This window comes from Anticarsia gemmatalis, chromosome 2 (assembly GCF_050436995.1).
Source record: "Anticarsia gemmatalis isolate Benzon Research Colony breed Stoneville strain chromosome 2, ilAntGemm2 primary, whole genome shotgun sequence".
NCBI classification, from domain to species: Eukaryota; Metazoa; Arthropoda; class Insecta; order Lepidoptera; family Erebidae; genus Anticarsia; species Anticarsia gemmatalis.
In genome coordinates, this window is record NC_134746.1 from 2,873,101 (window position 1) to 2,895,322 (window position 22,222).

Genomic DNA, 22,222 nt, shown 5'->3' on the forward strand with positions numbered 1-22,222 from the left:
TTATTAAACAAGGTTCAGTACATCACCAATAAATAATTTACATTTACACTCTATTAGTTTCTCTATGCATTGGCCTAGCGGAAACTAGGAAAGAACTTTGGAAGATATAGCAGGCATAAATTACCTAGATTTTTTTCTTTAGGGTGCCCCCACACAGCAGTTATATAACGTTAGTAACTGACTTATAACATTTGTTTAAAAAATTTATTAAAATTGTTTATTTTCGTGTTACACAATGTTGTATAACTTTATATAACTGCTGTGTGGGAGCACCCTAAGACATAATTTTTGCTAAGAATTTCTTCTATTAGAATTCTTCATAAACAATGCAATATCACTTCACACAGAAAGTATAATTTTAAACGGCTTTGTATACGACACAAGGGAACATCAATCGTATGAGGATGACAACATCGAAACATCGAATAGGCCTCGATAGTATAATTCGATGTTTGTTACAAGAGGAAGATATTATAAGGCAATCTAGTATTAGAAGTAGATGCGTTGTTTTATAAAGTGGTGTGAACGATTCCGAAGTCCGAACTGTCCTACATCTCTATACAAAAACTCTTTTGTATAGAGACGAAGGAAGCGGAGGACCGGACCGAAATAAGAGGTACCTACTCAGGTACCTCTTATTTCGCTCCGGTGTCAATACTTATGAAAAAGTAAGAGCCAACAGGTGGAATTTTTATAGTTGCTTTCATACACTCAAATTATCTATCAAATATGTAATCCGTCACTTGCTTTCACCTTTTACCAGTTTTTACCTCATCTTCACTAAGAAGAAAGTTGCAGCAGCAATATATAAAATGACCAAAATTAAGTATTCCTGAAATTCTTCGCAATCCAATTTAAAATGAAAGTAGTTTATTATCTAAATGTTTCGTTTAGTTTTCTATTATCCTTTATTGTCTAAAGTTTCAGACAAGATAATGTGTCAAACTTTATAAATACCGACTTAGTGTCTGTCTATATTATTTCAAAGGGAAGGATAGATTATCTTGTATAAGTAGTAAACAAAGTTATCGTCACAAATACTGAGGTCAATGACCGATAGATACGCGTCATTTGTTTACTTCAAACATATTTACACTTCGTAGGAATGTGAAGAATGCGTAGTGTATTAGTTGTTAGAACATTCGGTAAACAAACAGCCTAGGTTCTTTATAACCGAGTCTAATTTACAAATTTAAGGGTCCTATTAATAGACTGGTATCAACTTACAAACACGGTTGTAAGAAGGTATTTGAATAGTCAATTCGGTTCTTGAACCGTGCTTCCAAGATAATAACAGTCTTTTAATTGTGGCCTAGATCAGCAAGAAAGTCACATTGAATAAAAAAAAAAGCAAAAATATTTTATTGACATAAAATCTGTTACAATATCCATACATTGTCCTGACATCTATGCTAGCCGAAGCTGTGTTACAGATGCCAGTGTCTTCACCCTTATTTATGAATGTCTGATTAAAATAAAATCACCTGTTAAAATTGTCACACATTGTCACACAAATGATTTACAAGTGCACAAGTACACTATGCAATTTACAAGTGCAAAATGTTGAAAGTTAGTATTCTTCAACGGCTACATTTGTCAGCCAAGAACCTTTTTTTTAAAATTCGAATCTCATAACCCAAAAAGTATCAAACTACACCTTCACTAACACCATCTATGTTCGTTCGGAAATCGTTCACCCCACCTCTATCCTTAGCATAAAGTACAGAATACCATCTAACACATCAACTAACACGAAGGCAGTAGACAGTCAGTGTTTGACAGAAATGCTTTATTATACACGATAGATATGTACGTAAATGAAGATTATATATTACTTAATTTATAGAAAGCTTTTCAAACCAGTGAGATTCGAACTTTTACAGTAACTAATAAAAGTTCTATACGAATTCATAGAAATTCATTTAAAATGTATATTTCTTATGGTGTGTAGACATTATATAACACAGCATGCTGTGTGACACAGTTGCATGTATGTTAACCTGTTGTATAACATTTCAATGTATGGTAGTATGTTATAAAAACCTGTTATATAACAAGTTATGTTCTATAATGTATACGCACCATTACAAGAAAAATATAGCTGATAATGTAAACTGTACTAGCACGCATTTGAAAACAACCATACATACTAATAAGTGAAATAATGTACGTAAATAAAATTATATTTTATAGGCGACATAGTACTGCATTCGATAGCTGAATATTCTAGCATCATTGAAACTAAATTATAAAGAATCTCGTGTAAGTAGTGTTTACACCAACTATACCTAGCTATGTCCTACTGTAGAGATATAGAAAAGATAGCTACCATATAGAAATACAGCCTCGAGATAGTCATTAATTGACTCCATGACTTTTTGGCTACTTGTTTACTACAAACATTCATTCTTAGTTCTGGAAACTGATTGGCTATGAACATACCCAGACTGTTGTAAAGTAATTTTTATAAATGTTTCTTTGCTGAATTATGAGTTCCTTTGCTCGGTTAGTGATACTAGCGTATACGTGCGTATACGCAAGCTTAAGAATACGTATACGTCGAACTAGAAATACGAGTATCTCAGTGATAAGTAATTATTCTAAGCTATTGATGTATCATAAACTTTGTGTATGGTTCCAATCGTAGATTATTCACCAATGTATTGAAGGAATTTTAGAATCAGCATTTTAATGCGTATTCTTAGCAGTTGTATCCTTTTTTATTAACCATTTTCTTAACTAGATCTGATTTTGAAAACAGTTAGTTATGAAGGACTGATGATTTATATGCCCATAATTCGCACCAAATTGATTTTCTTTCAGTGAATTTCAAGACCACGTATTTCTTTGACTATATTTATGGTCTTACACACATACAAATCAGTCTCCAGAAACAAGTACCATTAATTAACCAGCGCAAATTAATACAACGATTGTAATCATTCTGTTGTCCGTTGGCACAGTTCAATAGCTTTGTCATTAATGTCAATTTAAAAACATTACCGGTCAACTGTGTAATATAAGTAGGAAACAATTGTAGCTCGTTTAAATTATTTAACGTTGATGTTTATTAAATCTGATTGGTATTCAAAACATATAGATTGTATGTAATATTTTCTAACGCTTATTTATGACCGAAAATAAGAAAAGTACTGTAATGTTATAGTTTCATATGAATGTATAGTTCTTGAAATTTTATCTTTTCATAAGAAATAGGAAGAAAGTGTCACTTTTACCTATTTTATGTGTTCGTACAATATATTTCGTTCGTTTACAATAGTTAGAAAATGTGTCTGTGTAAACAAATTTTTTGATGTGATTTTATTTTTGTGTTATTGAAAATGCCTTATGTGTTTGTTAAGATTGTATTGTGTATTGATCTGTTGTCTTTTTCCTTGATATTTCGATATCGACAAGAGCGAAGGAGACCTAAAATCGTAACTAGACTGTTAACTATCCAAGCTGTCAAGATTTGAACTATTGTATATTTAAAAATTAATATAAAAAGCTTGTGCAAATATGAGATAACTACTGTTGTTCGTCAAACTAATGTGCTAAAACAATACAAATTAAAACTATCAATTTACGTACAATAAATAAGTAAAGACAGCACCGACTGTACAAAACATTGAATAAATAACATTGTACTCATAAACTTATTGATAAATAACTTCAATTTCTAAGCGTAAGTTTTAGGAACCTAATAATCTAAGAACAGCTGCATAATTTATATAATATTATTGAGGTCAATTAAATAAGTGTGCATTAAAAAAACTATGATTAAAATTATAATCAATTTGTCCTTAGATGGCAACACTATCGAACAAACATGGCGGCTGTGATCATAGACAACAATATATTTGTCAGTTGATTTTTGTTCAAAATAGCACTTACAAAGCAAATCGAATATTCTAACGACGCAGATTTAAATAGCACTTACACGCTACTTAAATCTGAGTAGCGTTTCAATATTCGCTTATAATTCTACTGCCGGCCAATACGATACATTCAACGATATTATAAAATAAAAAAAGACTAATCTCATTATCTCCTTCAAGCAATACTGATCATTGAATTAATTTCACAAAAACTTATATGTTTAAGACTTTAAGAATACATCTTTGAGAGTTTACGTTAAGGCTTAATTTCTTCCTACGCTGACGTCGGAGTCGTACGTCAGCCGAGCGTACGTATATCCACGATATTCTACGTGACTGTACACGGCAACGGTGACGTGCACGGTGGATTTTTCTATGTTATACGCAACTCCCAGTGTGCGGGACCGATTCAGCGTAGCAGGAAATCAAACCTTATTATGAAATCGAGTCTACGATAGCGATATTCACTTTGAAGTTATCCTACAAAAGCGACGCGCTTTGATGGAACACGATTGGTCAAAATACATAGACGCAACATTTCGTTGCTAACAGCTACATAGGATACAAGTATATAAAGTAGACCACTTGTAGCGTCGCTTTTGAAGAGTCGCGTCTCGTCAGTTATAATAGTTTTCATACAAAGCGTGATAGATAACTACTAGCTCAAGTTTGGTTATACAAGTATAGTATTAAATACACTGTGTGAAAATTGACAAGCGAGCATTGTATATTGACTCGAAAAATTGTACCACTTCATTCGTCTTAACTGTCGAGCGGAGTTGTTAAATGTCAGTCATGATTGATCATTTTGATTGCACTATTAAATTACGAATGGATTAGTATATTAAAACAATAACGGTGATTGATAACAGGCAATTAATGACTTCTTTAAAATAGTTGCGTGACAAACGCACGATAGCCGTACGTAGCAATTAAATCGCGATATATTTGAAAGTATCATATTTTGACGTATTTCTATATTAAAGTTAAATTTTCTCTTTTCAACTAATTATTATTCAATCACGACTAACGTAGAGCAACTCAGCTCTCAGTATAACATAAATATGCATTGTTTGTGCAACGTAAATGCTTAGCAATGTTAAAGCTATCTGTTTAGAATGTCATGCATTCGTAACTAATTCATTTATTACACTATCGTGGTTATTTTGTCTACAATGAGCATACATTTACATGTCATACAATATCCCATGGAACTACGTAGCTAATGTAGCTATTTACTTAAAAGCATCAACTGCATTATTTATCACGGTACGGTACAAAACTCTGCCATCTTTCATGTAACGGTGTTCAAAGTACTCATCCTCGATTTCTATTCATATATCAGTATTGTCTAATTCAATCTTTACATCGACGCTCTTAAATATCAATCACTTTTATACAAACACTCCATTTAAACAACATGTGGGGGCTTTGTTTAAAACATTAATTATATGAAAAATGCAACAAACTTAATAATACATATCAGCTGCTTGTTCAATAATTCGACTAACAAAATACTTAAAATAAACGACGTTTTACGTCCACACTGATATCTAAACACTGTTAATTTCAAACAATATAAATTCGACAAAGCGCCCGTCTACACAAAACCTTATACACTTAAACATAATGCGAATTCCTACCTTGTCGCACTAGACATAAGAACTATATTTGTACAGCGTACCATCCCTATAAGGTGGGGCTACATTACTCAGTGCTTAGTAATACTATTTACCTGATTGAGATTACTTTAGCTTTGGGCAAGTCCAGTGTAGTCCGTGGGGACCGTGAGTGTGGGAAACAGCTCAGCTGTCCGTCTGCGTGGGCCGCGTCTCCTGAAGCGTCTTCTGAACTTCAAGATCTGTGTTCGACGGACCTGCTGACACGTCCACTACGTCTGCAAATTTAAAAAAGACGCTTTGATTTTAACTATATTTTATCCATTTTCTAGCCAGTCTTTTCAAGAAGAGCTCGCTGGCTTCTTGAATGGAGGAAATTTCTCCAGCACTGACAGTTTGTTCAAGACATTACCCTATTCTAAGTAATTATTATAAAAATTCATAAATTCTTAACGATTGCTACTATTGGTAGTTTTAGATTACCGCTAACAGCAAATCCCTTTACCTATATTCATCGATCCTAGTTTTATTAAACAGCTCATAATCACATAACACAATGTGCCAAGTATCTCATGTGTTGCCGACAGAACTGGTATCCTCGCAGCATGTTCGGACGTATTTCATCTAAAATTAGCGCAAATCACTCGCCCCTATTACGAAACATTTACGTACAACAGTGTATTGAGCCAAATTTTAATAGCAAGTTATTTGCCAAAACCGTTCAGACACATTTTATATTGAAATAGCTAAATCATAGTTTATATTACGCAAGCACTTTTAATTTTTAAATTATAAACATCGCTAGATCAGAGGAAACTAGAATTTGCGGTTATGCAGCCTTGAATGACGTAATGTTTTAGTAAAAACCTGCAATTAGTACTAGAAAATTAAAAAAATATTTTTATTGAAGCCTTATTAATAAAAAAGTCTCATTTCATATCTCATGGAACCCCTCTTTGTTAAAGACTCAGAATCTTTTGGAAGAGAAGAGTCTAGAAAAAGAAAATGCAGGTGGAAAAATCTAATAGGCGAACTACCAATTTTGACGAGGAAATGGAAATGCCAATCAAGATTTCTATCATAATTGGATCATAAAAATATAACAATTACACCCGAAGTAAAAACAATATTCCTGAAAACTATTTATTTTGTAGTTTCACGCTTGTTATCTTTACGATATCCTCCATCGCTTTATAACCGGAAGAATATAAAAATGCTATCATATTTTAATAAACGCATACTTCCTGTGAAAGTTAAAAGCGGTGTCAATGACCGTAATGTTTCAGCTGTAATTATCTGACAGTTATTACGTCGTTAGAAAACACTTTGTTTTAGATTTATTATTCGTAAAGAATGACTGGAAATTGGCAATGATTTACTTTCCATTTTGCGGGGTACAAGTCGCTACAAATACTAACAGTACTAGAATACCTAATAACTCTCATTGTGCGAGTTAAACTTGAGTCTGGCCAAACCTTTTGCTGACATTAAACTAAATGATTAAAGTCAGTTTTCAGTTCAACCACTTAAGTTTAAAATCACTTTTTAGTTAGGTTTACGAATTGAACACAATGCTGTCTGACCATAAGTTTTCATCAGCCCTCTGAAATACTTAATTTTTTATGCATCATTTGATTCTGCGTACCAGACATACATCTACTCGTACATAAGTTACTAATGACTTTTTTTATTCAAATTGCAAATAGTGGCAACATTGTTCACGAAGACAGTCAGACTCAGTCAGTAACCCTTCCCTTAAAAGCTGCGGGTGCGGGTCGTGACAAGAGCGATCTTCAACGTGAACGAGTGTTGACCCACATATATAGCCTTCGGACTGGCTGCATCTAATTTTAACCGCCCTCACTGTATTACTTGGGGTTATTCGTTTGACGAAAATCGATGGAAAACAATTTTACTACAACTTGATGCAAGGATAAAATAATAAAACCACTTAGGTTTTCTATTAAGTAATCGATTTTAAAAGGCTTCTGCTGAAACTGTTAGCTTGGTACCTAGAGTTCTTCACTAATCTGAATGTCATTAGGGGGTCTTTCGCAGTTTTTTTTTTTACTATAATTAATCTATTGCAAACATGCGAACTACGTCATAATCATAAGAATTAAATGAATGTGACATTGAATAAGTGCGAGCGAGAGACTCCGATAAAATGACATGACTTAGTTCGCACGTTTGAAATGGCCCGAGTGTGTTTTTCAAATAGGCCATCATATCAAAGATCTTGTTGAAGAACAACATCCGTTTAGATGAATGCGGCATGTCTCTCGCCGACCACCTAAGGACGACCGCCCACTACCTAGGGTCTGAATAACCCTTTGGCAAGTGTCAACCCTAGCAGAAACCTTTCCACATTGAGGTAGTCGAGTACAAAACTGTCATTAAATTATGCAACAGCACGAACATTACAAGTGACAGCCTCGACCCAAATAATATTATGGACGTGATTGTAATGCAAGTTTTAACCGCAACACAAAGAACTGTGGCTAACAACTACACGCTGTAGATATGTGACGGAGTTTGGATTTTGACTATAGCAGTACCATTAGAAGACCCTATGTCCACAAAGTACTAAATATTTCGAATAAGCTTACAAATACCAAGGCAATTAATGCAATATGTATCAAATCGGAATAATTCAAATGTTGTATAGTGTGCATGCAGCAGATTAAAGTTAATAACGCGAATAAGACCAGTGAGTTTCTCATTGGCTCTATCTTCAGAACTGGTGGTAAACTCACCTACTGTATTGGACCATCATAAGTGTCTGTACATGACATGAAAGAATAATTGATTGGATTTTGATTTAGATACTTTGTTTGTCTTGATTCACAAGATGTTAAATTAAGATAAACGAATGTAAGTACCATAAAATTCGGCTGGATATTGATGGTCGAGAGAAAGACGATAGATTTAATTTCGATACGATTGTCTCAAGTACAATTCATCGTTCAAAGATTTGCTGAAAGCCCCAATTTCGTAATATCCCAAAGACATATAATACGTACACGTGTGTAGCAAAATTACGAGGTAACAACTCTGGCATTGAAGATATTGTGATAACATTATACCAATTTTCTCAAGACTCGAATTACATTTTTATGATTTATATTTTTATACGTAATATTATATTCCAGACACGCAAGGTGAATCAACCAATCTACCTTGATGAGTGAAGAATAACAAAGTAAACGTTCGAATCTCAATTTTTGTTTTTAGCTCAGGCAATGAGATAAATGGTCCTTAATTCAAAATGATTTAGACTAATATTATAAATGTGAAAGTAACTTTATTGTCTGTCGTTTCGTCATGGTTTAACCATTCAAGCGATTCGGATGAAGTTTCCACAAAGACAAATTGAGATTCGAGAAAGGACAAAAGAAAGTTTTTATCCCGGGAATCACATGAGGACGGAGTGGCGCGTAAGAGCTAGTTACTGACAAAAAACATAATTTTCTTTAAGACCAATATTTCTGAGAATTAAAACAGTACATAAGCTAAGCAACAAGCTAATTATTTATGTCATTATTTTGCAAAAGTCATTAGTACCATTGATGTCATAACACATCAAGAAATAATGGATGACAAACCACATACAAATAGTACTGTGTTTGGAAGAATAGCACATTACGCGAAGACCAGTAGGTAGTTAACATTGAAAGGAGTGCTGGCAGTCAACAAGATTGTTAATGGATCGTAAACTCAACCGCAATACGTATTGGCATATACGAATGTACACACTTGAGAACTCAAGGAGACATGAGTTTGTACACTAGCTCTTTTTGAACAATTCCATCCTTGTGCGAAAAAAAACGAATCCTACATTATTCTAACATCTTTTAATTCTGTCTTTTTAGAAACGGACAGACTAGACAATGTTTAGGTATGCTACTTAAAAGCCCATGCGGCTGGCTTCGTGACAACTATCTGCTGACGATTACTGGCCAAACTTAAACCCTTATTGGCAAGTAATTATCTGCTCCAGAAGACATGTTTTAAGTGACATAAAAATCGGAAACAGACAAAATAAATAACTGCCGGATATATCGTAGCGACAAGGTCACTTGTCCCGCTGTTTACTTAATGACCGCTTACATAAACCTTTCAAAGTGCAGCATAAGAAATCTCATGTGAAGTAAATAAACACGTGAACACCCGCCGCTAAAGGAACCCTTTGCCAAGCTCTCAGCTCTTACACCACTCACGGAATCTCTCGAGAGGTTTATTCTTAGCTCCAATCTCCAGACTAATGCGAATGTAAATGTAATTCTACTTTGTATTTGTCTCTTTAGGAGCATCTGCTAGTATAATGTAATTTTACCTAATAGATCAGTTTATAACCTTTATTATTTCTATACATTTACATGCTAATCTAAAAAAGACACTTACAGGCGCTAGTCAGTCAGAAATCAAAAATATATATTTTAAAGGTCTGTACCCAACATTAGGATTTTGGATACGCAGAATTTAAGGCATGCTCTAAGAATATTACTTGATTATACCAACGACACATAAATAGGAAATGTGAAAGCTTGTCCGACAGTTTTTAGCCGTGATGTGTTATACTTATACTATAATATCGGATGACTTTACTATACCTACTGAGCATTATCAAACAACGCGTTGACTATTGCCGAAAAACCCAGTAGCACTCAGCTAACCACAGTCGCAAATTAAGTAGCCGTATTTAAGACTGCTTAGACGTCCGAGACGGCTAAATATAATGTAATTTTTATAGCTAATGTATTCTTTATTAATAACATAATATTCTTTATAAAGTATCCTTTGTGGTCTGTGTTTACGTCACACGTCTAGACTGCGAGACGACGAGAAAAATAAAATAAAATGTATGGCGGTTATCTTCGACAATCATAAAGGTCGATTGTAAGAGAGGAAGATTACAGTTCGGGGAAGGCCGTTGGGTAGAAGGCCTTCGGTATCAGGGCTACTACTTACGTAATAACACCACACTCACAGGGTGGTTACTAATGCGAAATGTGTTTAAAGTCCGCAATGGATAAGGTCGCACTACTGCAATATGCACGCAATATGTGTCTAGGACGCGATATGATACTGATAGTAGTTTTAATGAAACAAAAACAAACAGTAAGACAACGAAGGAATCCTAAAAGGGTTCATTTTCCAGGTACTGAAGCCATAAAAACTATGATTTTATTCGTAGATGTTTCAGATCTAAATATAGGTTTGCTGCACGCTAGAAGTATCACTTGACTCTTGTCACCTATAAGTAAAGATAAAATAAAACTCTCGCATAAAATGACATCATTGAAGAACAACCGTCAATTATAATTGTCTTTAATTACATCTTCATTTACACGTGTATGCTTTTGACTTCTAAATTGACTCAGCCAACTACGTTCCAGGAAAGAAAACTTCTATGACAGTTCATGATTAAAATTACTTTTTATACATAATATCACGCCTTTTTCCCATAGGATAAGGGAGAGAGTAAAGAACGCCACTTGGCACGATCCTTACTAACTTACTTACTTTATATAGGTCCATATTACTTTTTATACATATAACAAAATCGAAACGAATTTCAAAGATAACCCCCAACAAACAAAACGTCTTTGTTATATTTGATATCGATTGGCGGCGTATGTAAGTAATTAGATAATTAGCAAATATATCTAAACATACGATACACAAAGGCACTTGTGGTCAAGTGGTTGTACGTAATCCGGTATCGGCAGACAAGACGGATGCCTTGATTAGATCTACTAGAGCCGTGGATAATTTACTACACAAGGCAATTTATCGAACACGCAGAGGACAAGTGGCGGTGACCGTGCAAATTAAATATCTACTTGAAGTGGCCGAAGATATTTAATATCATTGCGAACTTGCCAACTTGCAGAGATCAATTACACCAAGACATTTTTCTTCGTTATTTTTCTTGAAGAATGACACGAAATAATAACAATCTGTATAGCCGGGAGTAGTTTTCTGCCCAGAAATGAGTTCATATAAAAAGCGATAAGTAGGTACATGTATTTGCCTAAAAAGAGCATGTAATATGAGTAAGAATAATACTGATGAAATATTATCATAACATCCTGAAAACGGTTCCCAAAATTATAATAAGGTCGTCCTTTTACACAGATTTAACAGAAAATTCTCTCCACCAGGCTGACTGCAAATACACTGAAGAATAAACCAAGGACAATACCGAGCGACTTGAAACTGAACAAAACACATCAATCATAAAAGAAACACATTTTACCATCACAATAGGCAGCCCTGCGAGTACATACGCATAGAAATTGAGGATCGAGTGTCAATTTACCGCGATGATTGACTTGACACGGTTACAGGGATACTTTTAGCACAACAAAAGGGTGCCGGGGCCTGAGGTAATCCCCTTCCTTTGGGGGAGGTCGCTGAGACGCAATTTACCGTACACAATGAAAACTTTATTTGATACAGATAAACGATATACTTCGGTATTGAATTCTCGATATGTTTACCTCGTGTCCTCGATACTTTCTTAGCGGATAGTTCGAACTACGAACTAGATTTCTTTGTGCAACAAGACATTTATTTCTAGATAATAGGTATTACTGGCTAAGAAATATAAATTATTGACTTCCTTATTTCTTAGAGGCTTGTTGGTACAGTCAGCACCAAAAGTCGATGAACAGAATCAACTTAACAAAACACCTGTTCACAATAAAATGCCATAAGTTATAGTCGCAACTAGGAAACAAAATAGCCTGTACACCAGAAATTTACAAAATTCGTTAAACACGAGTATTTCAAAAGTATCTGTACACTAGTATTCCTAAAGTTGCTGTACACCAACAATCCAAATGTCGCTGAACATCATTGTATCAAAAGTCACTAAGCAGCAGTAAAGACAAAATTATTAGTATATTTTGAACATTGCCGTGTGTTAATCTACTTTTGTCGCTTATGTTGTTCAGCTACTTTTGGGACAGTGCTTGCTTAACCTTAATAATGTATGTTAACACGTTAGTATCTATTTCAATACTTATTCACAAAAAAAATATATTTTATTGTCAGTAATCATATTAATCTATAATATGAAACATAACATAAACATAACTCTAATGATCTACGAAGCGATTATAGTGACGGTACTTGTAATTTACTTTGCGCGAACCGTAAGAATACCTTACATTTAATTAATATTTCTGTTCATATGACTTGTGATAATTTTAGTCTAGCGTATTATTGTCGTAGTCTGAAGTTAACGAAACGTTGTGTATGTGCATAATTGTTTATTTATATTATTGATACATCAATCGATAAATATCACAATAATGCCGTATAATGTGCATATTACGGAGCATGAACGTCACAGAATTGTTCTCTTGAAAGAACAAGGATACAATGTATCAGAAATTGCTGCAGAATTAGGAGTTTCGGTAAGTAATAAAACATATAATATTATATCATATTTGCTTTAATTTTTAATAATAATTGTAAGTAGGTATTAAGATTGTTGTAATTAGTGAAAACAAATAAAGTGTGCATTATTTCTAAAACCCTCCCGTCTCCTCCCGTAATGAGGGAGGGGTTAGGCCTTGAGTCCACCACGCTGGCCAAGTGCGGGTTGGGGAGTTTGCATGCCCTCAATAAATGTATTAAACAAATTTTTAGGCATGCAAGGTTTCCTCACGATGTTTTCCTTCACCGTTGGAGCATGTGATAATTATTTCTAATACACACATAACTTCGAAAAGTCATTGGTGTGTTGCCTCGGATTCGAACCTGCGACCACTAGCGTGGGAGGTGCCAACTTAAACCACTCGGCTATCACTGCTCATTCGGCTATCACTGCTCACTATCAACGGAGGCCATACCCGCTATTAATTCTTATTTTTCAATAAAATTTTTGATTTTGCATTAAGATTTATATTATTAATATAATATCTAAAATATTTTCATTTTAATTTTTGATTGTGCTTTTAATAAATAAATGATGACGATTTAAATCATACTTTTCTTCAGTACCAAATACTTTGTTCTAGATTAACACACGGCGACGTTAAAAATATACCTACTTTGTTAACCTTATTTCATTAGAGTTATGTTTATGTTATGTTTCATATTATAGATTAATATGATTACTGACAATAAAATATATTTTTTTTGTGAATAAGTATTGAAATAGATACTAACGTGTTAACATACATTATTAAGGTTAAGCAAGCACTGTCCCAAAAGTAGCTGAACAACATAAGCGACAAAAGTAGATTAACACACGGCAATGTTCAAAATATACTAATAATTTTGTCTTTACTGCTGCTTAGTGACTTTTGATACAATGATGTTCAGCGACATTTGGATTGTTGGTGTACAGCAACTTTAGGAATACTAGTGTACAGATACTTTTGAAATACTCGTGTTTAACGAATTTTGTAAATTTCTGGTGTACAGGCTATTTTGTTTCCTAGTTGCGACTATAACTTATGGCATTTTATTGTGAACAGGTGTTTTGTTAAGTTAATTCTGTTCATCGACTTTTGGTGCTGACTGTACGTGGTTGGAAAGAATTGAATATTTCAAGGTCCAACTTATCTTCTTCGTTAGAGGTCAGTTGTCACGTAATTGTCCATTTATCTTTACTGCGACTTGTTATTATGATAAAAATGTATTTCTATATGGTATTGTATGTGGGTGTGTCGATATTTTATGAGCGTCGTTGGAGCTCAGATTAAAAAGCGGTTTTTAAGTCCGTGGCGGATTTTGGTGAAGCCATATTTGGTGTTATCAAGGTCTTCGTCGGATAGGATAATTTGATCAGTTTACATTCAATGAGGATAAGCTTGTTTGGGCCTTGGCAATATTCGGATGGATAGCAGCTAAATTTAGAAAAACTTAATGTAACATGGACGGTAGCAAATATAGAAGTCTCCTCAGACGATTCTCTGAGTTAAAGATCCTTTATACCTTAACGAAATACGAAGTAGTAGATAAGTATCACCTAAACTAACTATTACTTAGCTATCAACTAAAACTATTACTTAGCTATCATAGAATCTTTGAACAGAGTAAGTATAAAGAACCATCCCCTAATTGTTTACGTCAAGCCTCATCTTAACCTAAAGGGTTTCTGTGTGAAATCGAATCATTACATATACCTGCTACAAATACACCAAATCTTAGAGTTTATTTTTAATTATCATTGCTAATTAAACTCACATAAAATCGGTATTAAAAAGAAACAATTCCCACGTAAGTGCGTCACCAAAGCTACCAAGTTGATGCGTGTCAACGAGCGGTACAAGTGCGGCGAGTGCGACAGACAAGCACTCAATAATTCATGGTCAAACACTATTAGGGGTTCATCGGTCGTGTTGACATAGTAATCACACTCTTATGACGTATGTTTACTATACACACGATAGCGTGGAAGCACGCCAGGTAATTAGTTGAACATCATTAACTGGTTTTTGAGCTGCTACTGAGTTTCGAGTTTTTTCTTCGGTTTTTATTTGATGATTAAGTTATATTCCCAAGGCAGGTGGTCGATTGTAAAACCATCAACTAAATCCCCTTTACAGCATGTTTTTTAGAAGAAAAGACGTGGTCCCGATCCCACTTACCGTGGGATGACAAAAGAGAAAACTTAGGTCTTATACGTAATTATCGATACAAATTTACACTTCTTCCAAAACTCACAACTGAAAAGAATATTGTAGAGTCCTCATAATTAACGACGTAGCCTGCCTGAGCTAAAGATATTTGATCTTTCGCAGGCTTTGAAGTTAAAACCAACCTCAACATTTTGATAACTTAGGCGCATCGTATCCTGCGGTATGAATGTATTATGTACGTTGTACACACGAGAATAAAACTATACGTGAGTCACATTTTTACCACACTGGAATTAAATAATACTTGTATAACACTAACAATGGCATATTTTTCATAACGTCATATTATGACAGACATTTTATAATATTTCATAACAGTGAGTGCAGAAGCACCGAGAACCACACGTGTAAAAACGACACTTGTATTAAAACCACATACCAACTGTTAACTACAGCTCATCAACACAGTGACAAATTACCTCGCGATATAGTCGATAAACGCAACGTGTGACATGTTCCACAGTACAGGCGAGTACAGCCGCGACTTAACTGCTTAAATAACGACGCTAGAGATCTATAAACCATTTTAAAGCCTCTTTAAAAAAGTGCAGTGTATGCAAAGGAAAGGACTACTGCGCTTCGATCGCCCGATGGTTAGATCAGTTGACTAAACACATTCTACACTGGTTCTACGTCCTGTTTGCCTCCTACTACGGCAATTTGGGCTTACTCGTTGTTTGTCGCCACCTATACCGCACCGCGTCAGCGAGCGATAACGCCGATAACCCACACCTTATCGTCCTCTATCACCGCATTAACAATCTACGTCATCATATACTCTCAATTACGCCACTGACAACAGGATTGTGATAAGCGAATCATACCATGAACATATCATGATATCACGTATTAAATCGGGTCGCAGTGGCGGTGGGAAAGTTAACACTTGATGTTTCAAAGATATAATTGCAGTAGTAGCATTTGTTTGTGTGGTTGCTTTCAGGGTTACCTAACCTAATAACTGTCGTACGGATGTTCGGATTTCAATATGATAAGGTAGATAACGCGTTGCTTTTAAGAAGAGTACCTATGCTTCTTTTTATAACAATTTAGTTACATTCCCCGAAGGACAGGTTTTGTCAAAAAGTTACATGTTTTCAGTTTGGACAAGATGATAGCCGTTTTCGGCGAAATTTACCAAACTCCGGGCGCGCTACATAAAAATGAGCAACATTAAATTTGCTCCAAGCCAGGATTCGGGTATTTCTTGATAAAAAAGTCGGCCTTAAACGAGTTTTTCTTTTTAATAATAATAACTTGCTTTACTTGAATGTACTTTTGTACAATTTTAAGCTACTTTATCATAATAATGTACTTCCATCCGTGCATTTTACACTGGCACATATGCGGCTATTGTTGTGTGATAAATGCATAACATGTCCGTTTAAAAGAGTGAGATCATCGTAGTTAGCGTTACACCAATCACAAATCATAAAATTAATATTGAAGCCGTTCGTTTGTTTAATTACTTAGTTGTAAATGAGAATAGATTGTAATTTTCATTACAGAAACTCGATATTGTTTTGAACGAGATGGTTGATTGTAAACAGGAAACCTGATAGCTTGAGATAGGTTCCTCTTTTGTTGGTTTAATATAAAACTAATTATGAAGACTGCTGATTAGTTTGATTGTTGTATTCAAGAGCGTTTACATAAACATTTGTTATGTGCGTAACGGATGACGAGGTTCAAAACTGACATCTTCCGTAAAATTGCATTCATTACGAATGCGTGCACGTGCACGTCACGCGCACGCATTCTACGAGCGTCTCCGTAATCATCAGTCACTATGTAAAGGTTTTCTTAAAAAGAGTAAAGTAGCGACGTCTTTGTATTGTACCAAAATTTCCAGTTAATATTAGCAATTTCAACAAAACCCCGATTTAATATTAAGCCTTAAACAAAATTGGACAATCCAATTATGTAGGAGCATGACGCCAATAAATTTTATCTTTAGATAATATATACGGGTATACGGTGATAGTAATTTTGGGCTTAAGGGCCAATAAACGGTAATACTAGCTGTAATAACCCTATTACAGTTTCAGTGAAACGACTAGCAGCTCCCAAGCGGCGGATCCTTCTTCCTTTATAACTATGTAACGCACTTACGTTTCCTTGTAAAAGAAACTCCCGACTCGATTTGTACGCGAAAGTATGAGAAATTACCGTCGTTACGTGAAGCTTAATGTCGGTAAAGTTTTGGGAATTGGGACTGGTTTTTTGCAAGAATATAACAGAGGAACGGATAACTTTTTTCGAATTCTGAGTATCTCCTGGACTTTTCTTTACTTTTATCGGTTTCATATGAATAAAACATACGCACTCTTTTCTGTTTGACTTATCGAGTGTCGACGAGATCAAACAGTGATAGATACGACTAATATAATTGGATACTAACGAGTTTTATACGCAACATAAATTCGAAAACACGAAGTGGAAAATTGTCTATATTCCGAGAAAAAAACATAACTAATTTACGACGTTGTTTCATTTTCAAGGGGAACAAGTGAAAATCCCCCGGTGGAGGCCAAAAGCTTTCATTATTTAGCATCTTAACGCTAGGACTTAACAACATTAAGTGTTAAACGAATAACGTGAAGCGCGTCATTACTTTTTAATCTAATTGTTGGGCGAGGCGCGTTACACAGCTTTTTTCATTAAGGTCAAGTGAAAATGGATCTAATAAGACCTAAGAATACATTGTTGAAAGTACAATTATAAAATATGTCACAAAACTAAACATTTGAACACACTAAATAGGAGCCGACAACAATTGTTGCAATATGTATCGAAATGGAAGTATGACATAATACAACAAAAACATTCTATTTCAATTAACATTCGCGCTAATGAACAGCAGTCCCAAAGGATTGCAGTACAAAGCGCGGCGTTCCCCGTTTTCAACGTATCAAGGGAAAAATTGTATTTTATAATATTGCCTGCTACGATGACCGGCAATGGGAAAATTTACAGTCGTAGATAAGATTAGTACAATATAATATAACTGGTGTAGTCGTAAACTATTGTTACGTGAACGTGAGTAATTCCACGGTCGATCGGTTACACTACTGGTACAAATACGGACCGTTTTAGCCTTTCAGCCGACGGATTGGAATCGTTCTCATTTCATATATTGAACTCACAAAATACTGGCGTCTGATGTTTGAGTGAAATGTGTTGAATTGCTAACTATGTGGAATGTTCCATTTGCTTGAAGTCCAATATCCGCCACTGATTGTTAGGAGAAATCTTTTGTCGACTTTTCCACTGTCAGAGCTCGAAAGATAGGTACCTAGTAATAGAAAAATCTGCCCTGAAACTGTATTTAATAGAGACATATCGACTCACCATTAGTAACGAGCTGCTGCAGCCTATTGGGCAGGTCTGCGGCCGTGACCTCTGCGCCCTGGGGGTGCAAGATGTCCGGCATAGCGTTCCGTCGCCCAGTCCGACCCGTCTCCAGAAATTCCTTCGGTACCTCACTATTTCCTTCCTGCATTATTGCCATCATTCTCAGTACTGAAAATACGCAACATATAGCATTAGTTTTCATACATAATATTTGTTCGAAACATGTAATTAGAGCACCATGAACCTTATTCATAAGGGTTATTTCACAATGTGATATATGATCTCACGATGACAACATCGATACATAGCTGATAAGAAACGCTTCACGCGACAATCAGGTATCTACAATCAACAATACAGCCATTTTCTGTACATATGTATAAGAGAAAATTTACATAAATATATAAGACACACAGTACCGTATAAACGGCAATCGTGTGTGTCGAAAGGCATTAAGATTACCATGTATCGACCTAAAAATAGTTAACAAGGTTTGTATCAGTGTGCTTGTTAAAAATGTATATTATAGGCGCCCCACGAACAGGCGATTCGCCACTCATCGGGCCACGGTCGAAGTGTAATTAAAATTAAATTATTGTTTTATGTCAGGGACGATTACGGCGCGTATTAAAGTATCAAGTTGGCCAATAAAGGGATAAAATCCGTTACAGAAATTTATTGAGTTCGCATTGTATTTACGTGCGTCAGGTGAAGATAAAGGCCGAGTGTTTGATCGCTGTCGATATGTTAAGTAATAGCGTCTTAATAGATAAGATAAGCGCGCAAAAGCCCGTACCTAAGACATCCATTGACGCATGTGGTTTAATCTTGGTGCAATTGATCGAGTGCAGATATACGTCCGTATATCATATCTACCTGTACTATGGCTTTTGTCGTAATACATCGATCATATGTTTTCAGTAAATATCACAATGAATAGTAAAAGTTTGTTTGTTCCGGGTGACAACACGCGAAAACTGCTGATCTGATATGAGATCTTCACCTTTGGATAGCTCAATGACTAGATAGAGTCTACTGAACAGAAAACATGTGAGCGAATTATGGCCGTACTAGTTTATTCATGGAATTTTTTTCGTGTCAAAATATCATGAATGTACAGTACACAGTATTTTTTAGTACACAATGTAGGTGCTCGTATTGACAGAGGGTAAACAAGAGATAAAACGTTGTTTACTGCGTACATATTGTCATTCGTAATACATCTAATGTGCTTTGTAAATTGCGATATTGTTGCTTTCTATTGAGAGGGTGAAGGCGGTGGTGGGGGGTTCGGACTGAGACAAGATATAGAGACAAAAGGCAGGGACAGGTGTCTGTGTCCACAACTGTCCACTACTTTGAGATTGTCCCACGATTTCTCAAACAAAAGCTATTATTTAGCTACAGTTTCTTGCTGATAAGTTACTCGGTACCTTGTCTTCGTCAAAATTCGGCCGTACGCAACTACTGAATGTGAAGTCTTTTATTGCAATATATAAAAAAGCGCCTAATCTCTTTAATACATCTGCAATATTTGTATGTATAATCAATCAATAACTATAATAAATAAAATATTACACGAACTTGTTAACTACTGGCAAACTTAAAGTGGATTCATTATGAATTAACGAATTATTACTAAGAAATTGCGTTTTTATACACTTTATTTAAAAGCAATAATGATATTCCAAGTCATAAAAATAATATTTTTCTGCTGATATTAAGATAAGCAATTAAGTATAATTGCATAAAATATACAACAAAACAATTATTTTATGTTTAATGTCTACACAACAATAAGTCAAGAAAATTACAGCAAAAAGCATAACTTGTTTAAAACACTATGTATGTACATATAATATATGTTTCATTATTGTTCAGTCAGTCATCATTGTTATGCTAATCATGAGAGTTGGTTTCAAGCTGCAGTCTCAATGAGCTACTGACGTCAAATTCTATGAACTATCATTTATAGAACATAGACAATATGATGTAGAACACACCTAACTCCATACAACTCTGCAAAGAGCCAATTAGTTTTTATGACCAATTTTTTTTCTTGAACATGAAGGTTACACTTTTGTTATGCCATCATTAAGAGAACTAGTTCAAAAATATAAAAACAGTTAAGTAAATATTGTTTTTTGTAACTTTTTCCTTATGATGGCAGTTTTTTAACACATTATGTACAAAAATAGGCATCACCATTGCATGTTTCTTCTCAGAATAGTTTCTACAAAAGGAGTTTTTATCAAGTAAAAATATAATTGTATCTAACACAATGGTGAGACCTATTAAAAATAATAATTTACAACTACCAAGCATGCAACCAAATTCGTGAAATGGAAGACTCCAGAGACATGCATAATTTTCATAACAGAACATTCATGTGATAGGTGACCCAAAAATCAATAGTTTTGATTTCTGTAGAGGAAATAAATACATAAATAATATGCAACAGTTATGTACCATTTCATCCCAATAATCTTCGGTGGCTGCTAAGTAGGCACGTCCCAAGTTGATCTAAGAGATTGTCACTCTACACACATCATGCACCTCACAGTCCTGGATCGATACAAGTTGTTTGTTAGTATGCATAATCAGGTAACTACTGTTAAGGCAAACCAATTTCTATTTGATAGCAAATGTGGTTAGTGTCCTACTTTTTTAAATTTCGCTCAGGATGTATGTTGTGATGTCTTTGCCTATCAGTGAAGCCAAATTTGATGACAGGAACAGTTATCTGTGGCTCAGCTTTTAAATGGCTTCTTAATTTCTAATAGCAAGGACAGTTGTAAAATACCCACACAGTATTGTGATAATGGTAAGATTTATTACAGTTATAAAAATGTAGGCTCAAATAATTTTTCCATTTTATCACTGAAATGATAACTGGAGATAGGATAAGATCATTGACCTACTGTACTAGTAATTTTCCCGTTTCCTGGTTGATTAGGAAATAGGTACATTTAAAAACATGTAAATAAAAATAATTAAGTCCAATTAAAATAAATGCTACTGTTAATATCCATAGAGTGGATGAAACTTCATGGAATGACCGTGGATAAATGACATGAAAATAGGCGTATGAAGAACTAGCCAGTCGTAATGTTTCAAACAAGCAAAACACTACTCAAAATGAAAATCTCCAAGCGGTAATCAAACTGGTCGTTCAAGCGCGGCACCAACATGCGGCCCTCTCCGTACCTGTGCTATTCTTAACGCGACGGTCCCTCCTATGCTTAGACACACGACCGCTTAGGACCTCCGACATTTTAACTCAACAACAATAACCACAATTTCAATTTAAACGTTACACAAAAATTTTATTGATTCAGAAACTCTAAAGCCGTACTCACGATCACCATAATTATTTGTTCGACCGTCAACGGATGATTATAATACGGCAATTTCCGGAAACCAGAGATAGACACGAGTTTTTCTTAATAAATCAGATTTTCATATATCATCCGATTTTCTTTACACTCCAATTAGAACGTGCACAAAAATCACAGTAATACACAATAGAAAGACGAAAGAAAATTGTGACATATTGAAGCCATGACAGCAGTGACAACTTTGATAGAAAAAAATTACAAAACAAAGGAATAAAAGTTGCCGACAACAAAAAATATTTAAGAAACTACTAATGTAATGTATATCTTTTCAATGATATTTCAAATATAAGTGATATACGATTAATTGCCAA

At 34.7% G+C, this 22,222-nt stretch overlaps 1 protein-coding gene across 1 annotated transcript; it reads right to left on the bottom strand.

The window, feature by feature from the left end:
* Positions 1-339: 339 nt before the first annotated feature.
* On the bottom strand, positions 340-22,080 carry LOC142979398 (uncharacterized). Its single transcript, XM_076124283.1, has 3 exons — positions 21,721-22,080; positions 18,511-18,681; positions 340-5,775 (listed from the first exon to the last, which is right to left on the bottom strand). Exons 1-3 carry the CDS (start codon positions 21,785-21,787, stop codon positions 5,684-5,686), a joined length of 330 nt encoding a protein of 109 aa, XP_075980398.1. The 5' UTR covers positions 21,788-22,080; the 3' UTR covers positions 340-5,683.
* Positions 22,081-22,222: the final 142 nt, after the last annotated feature.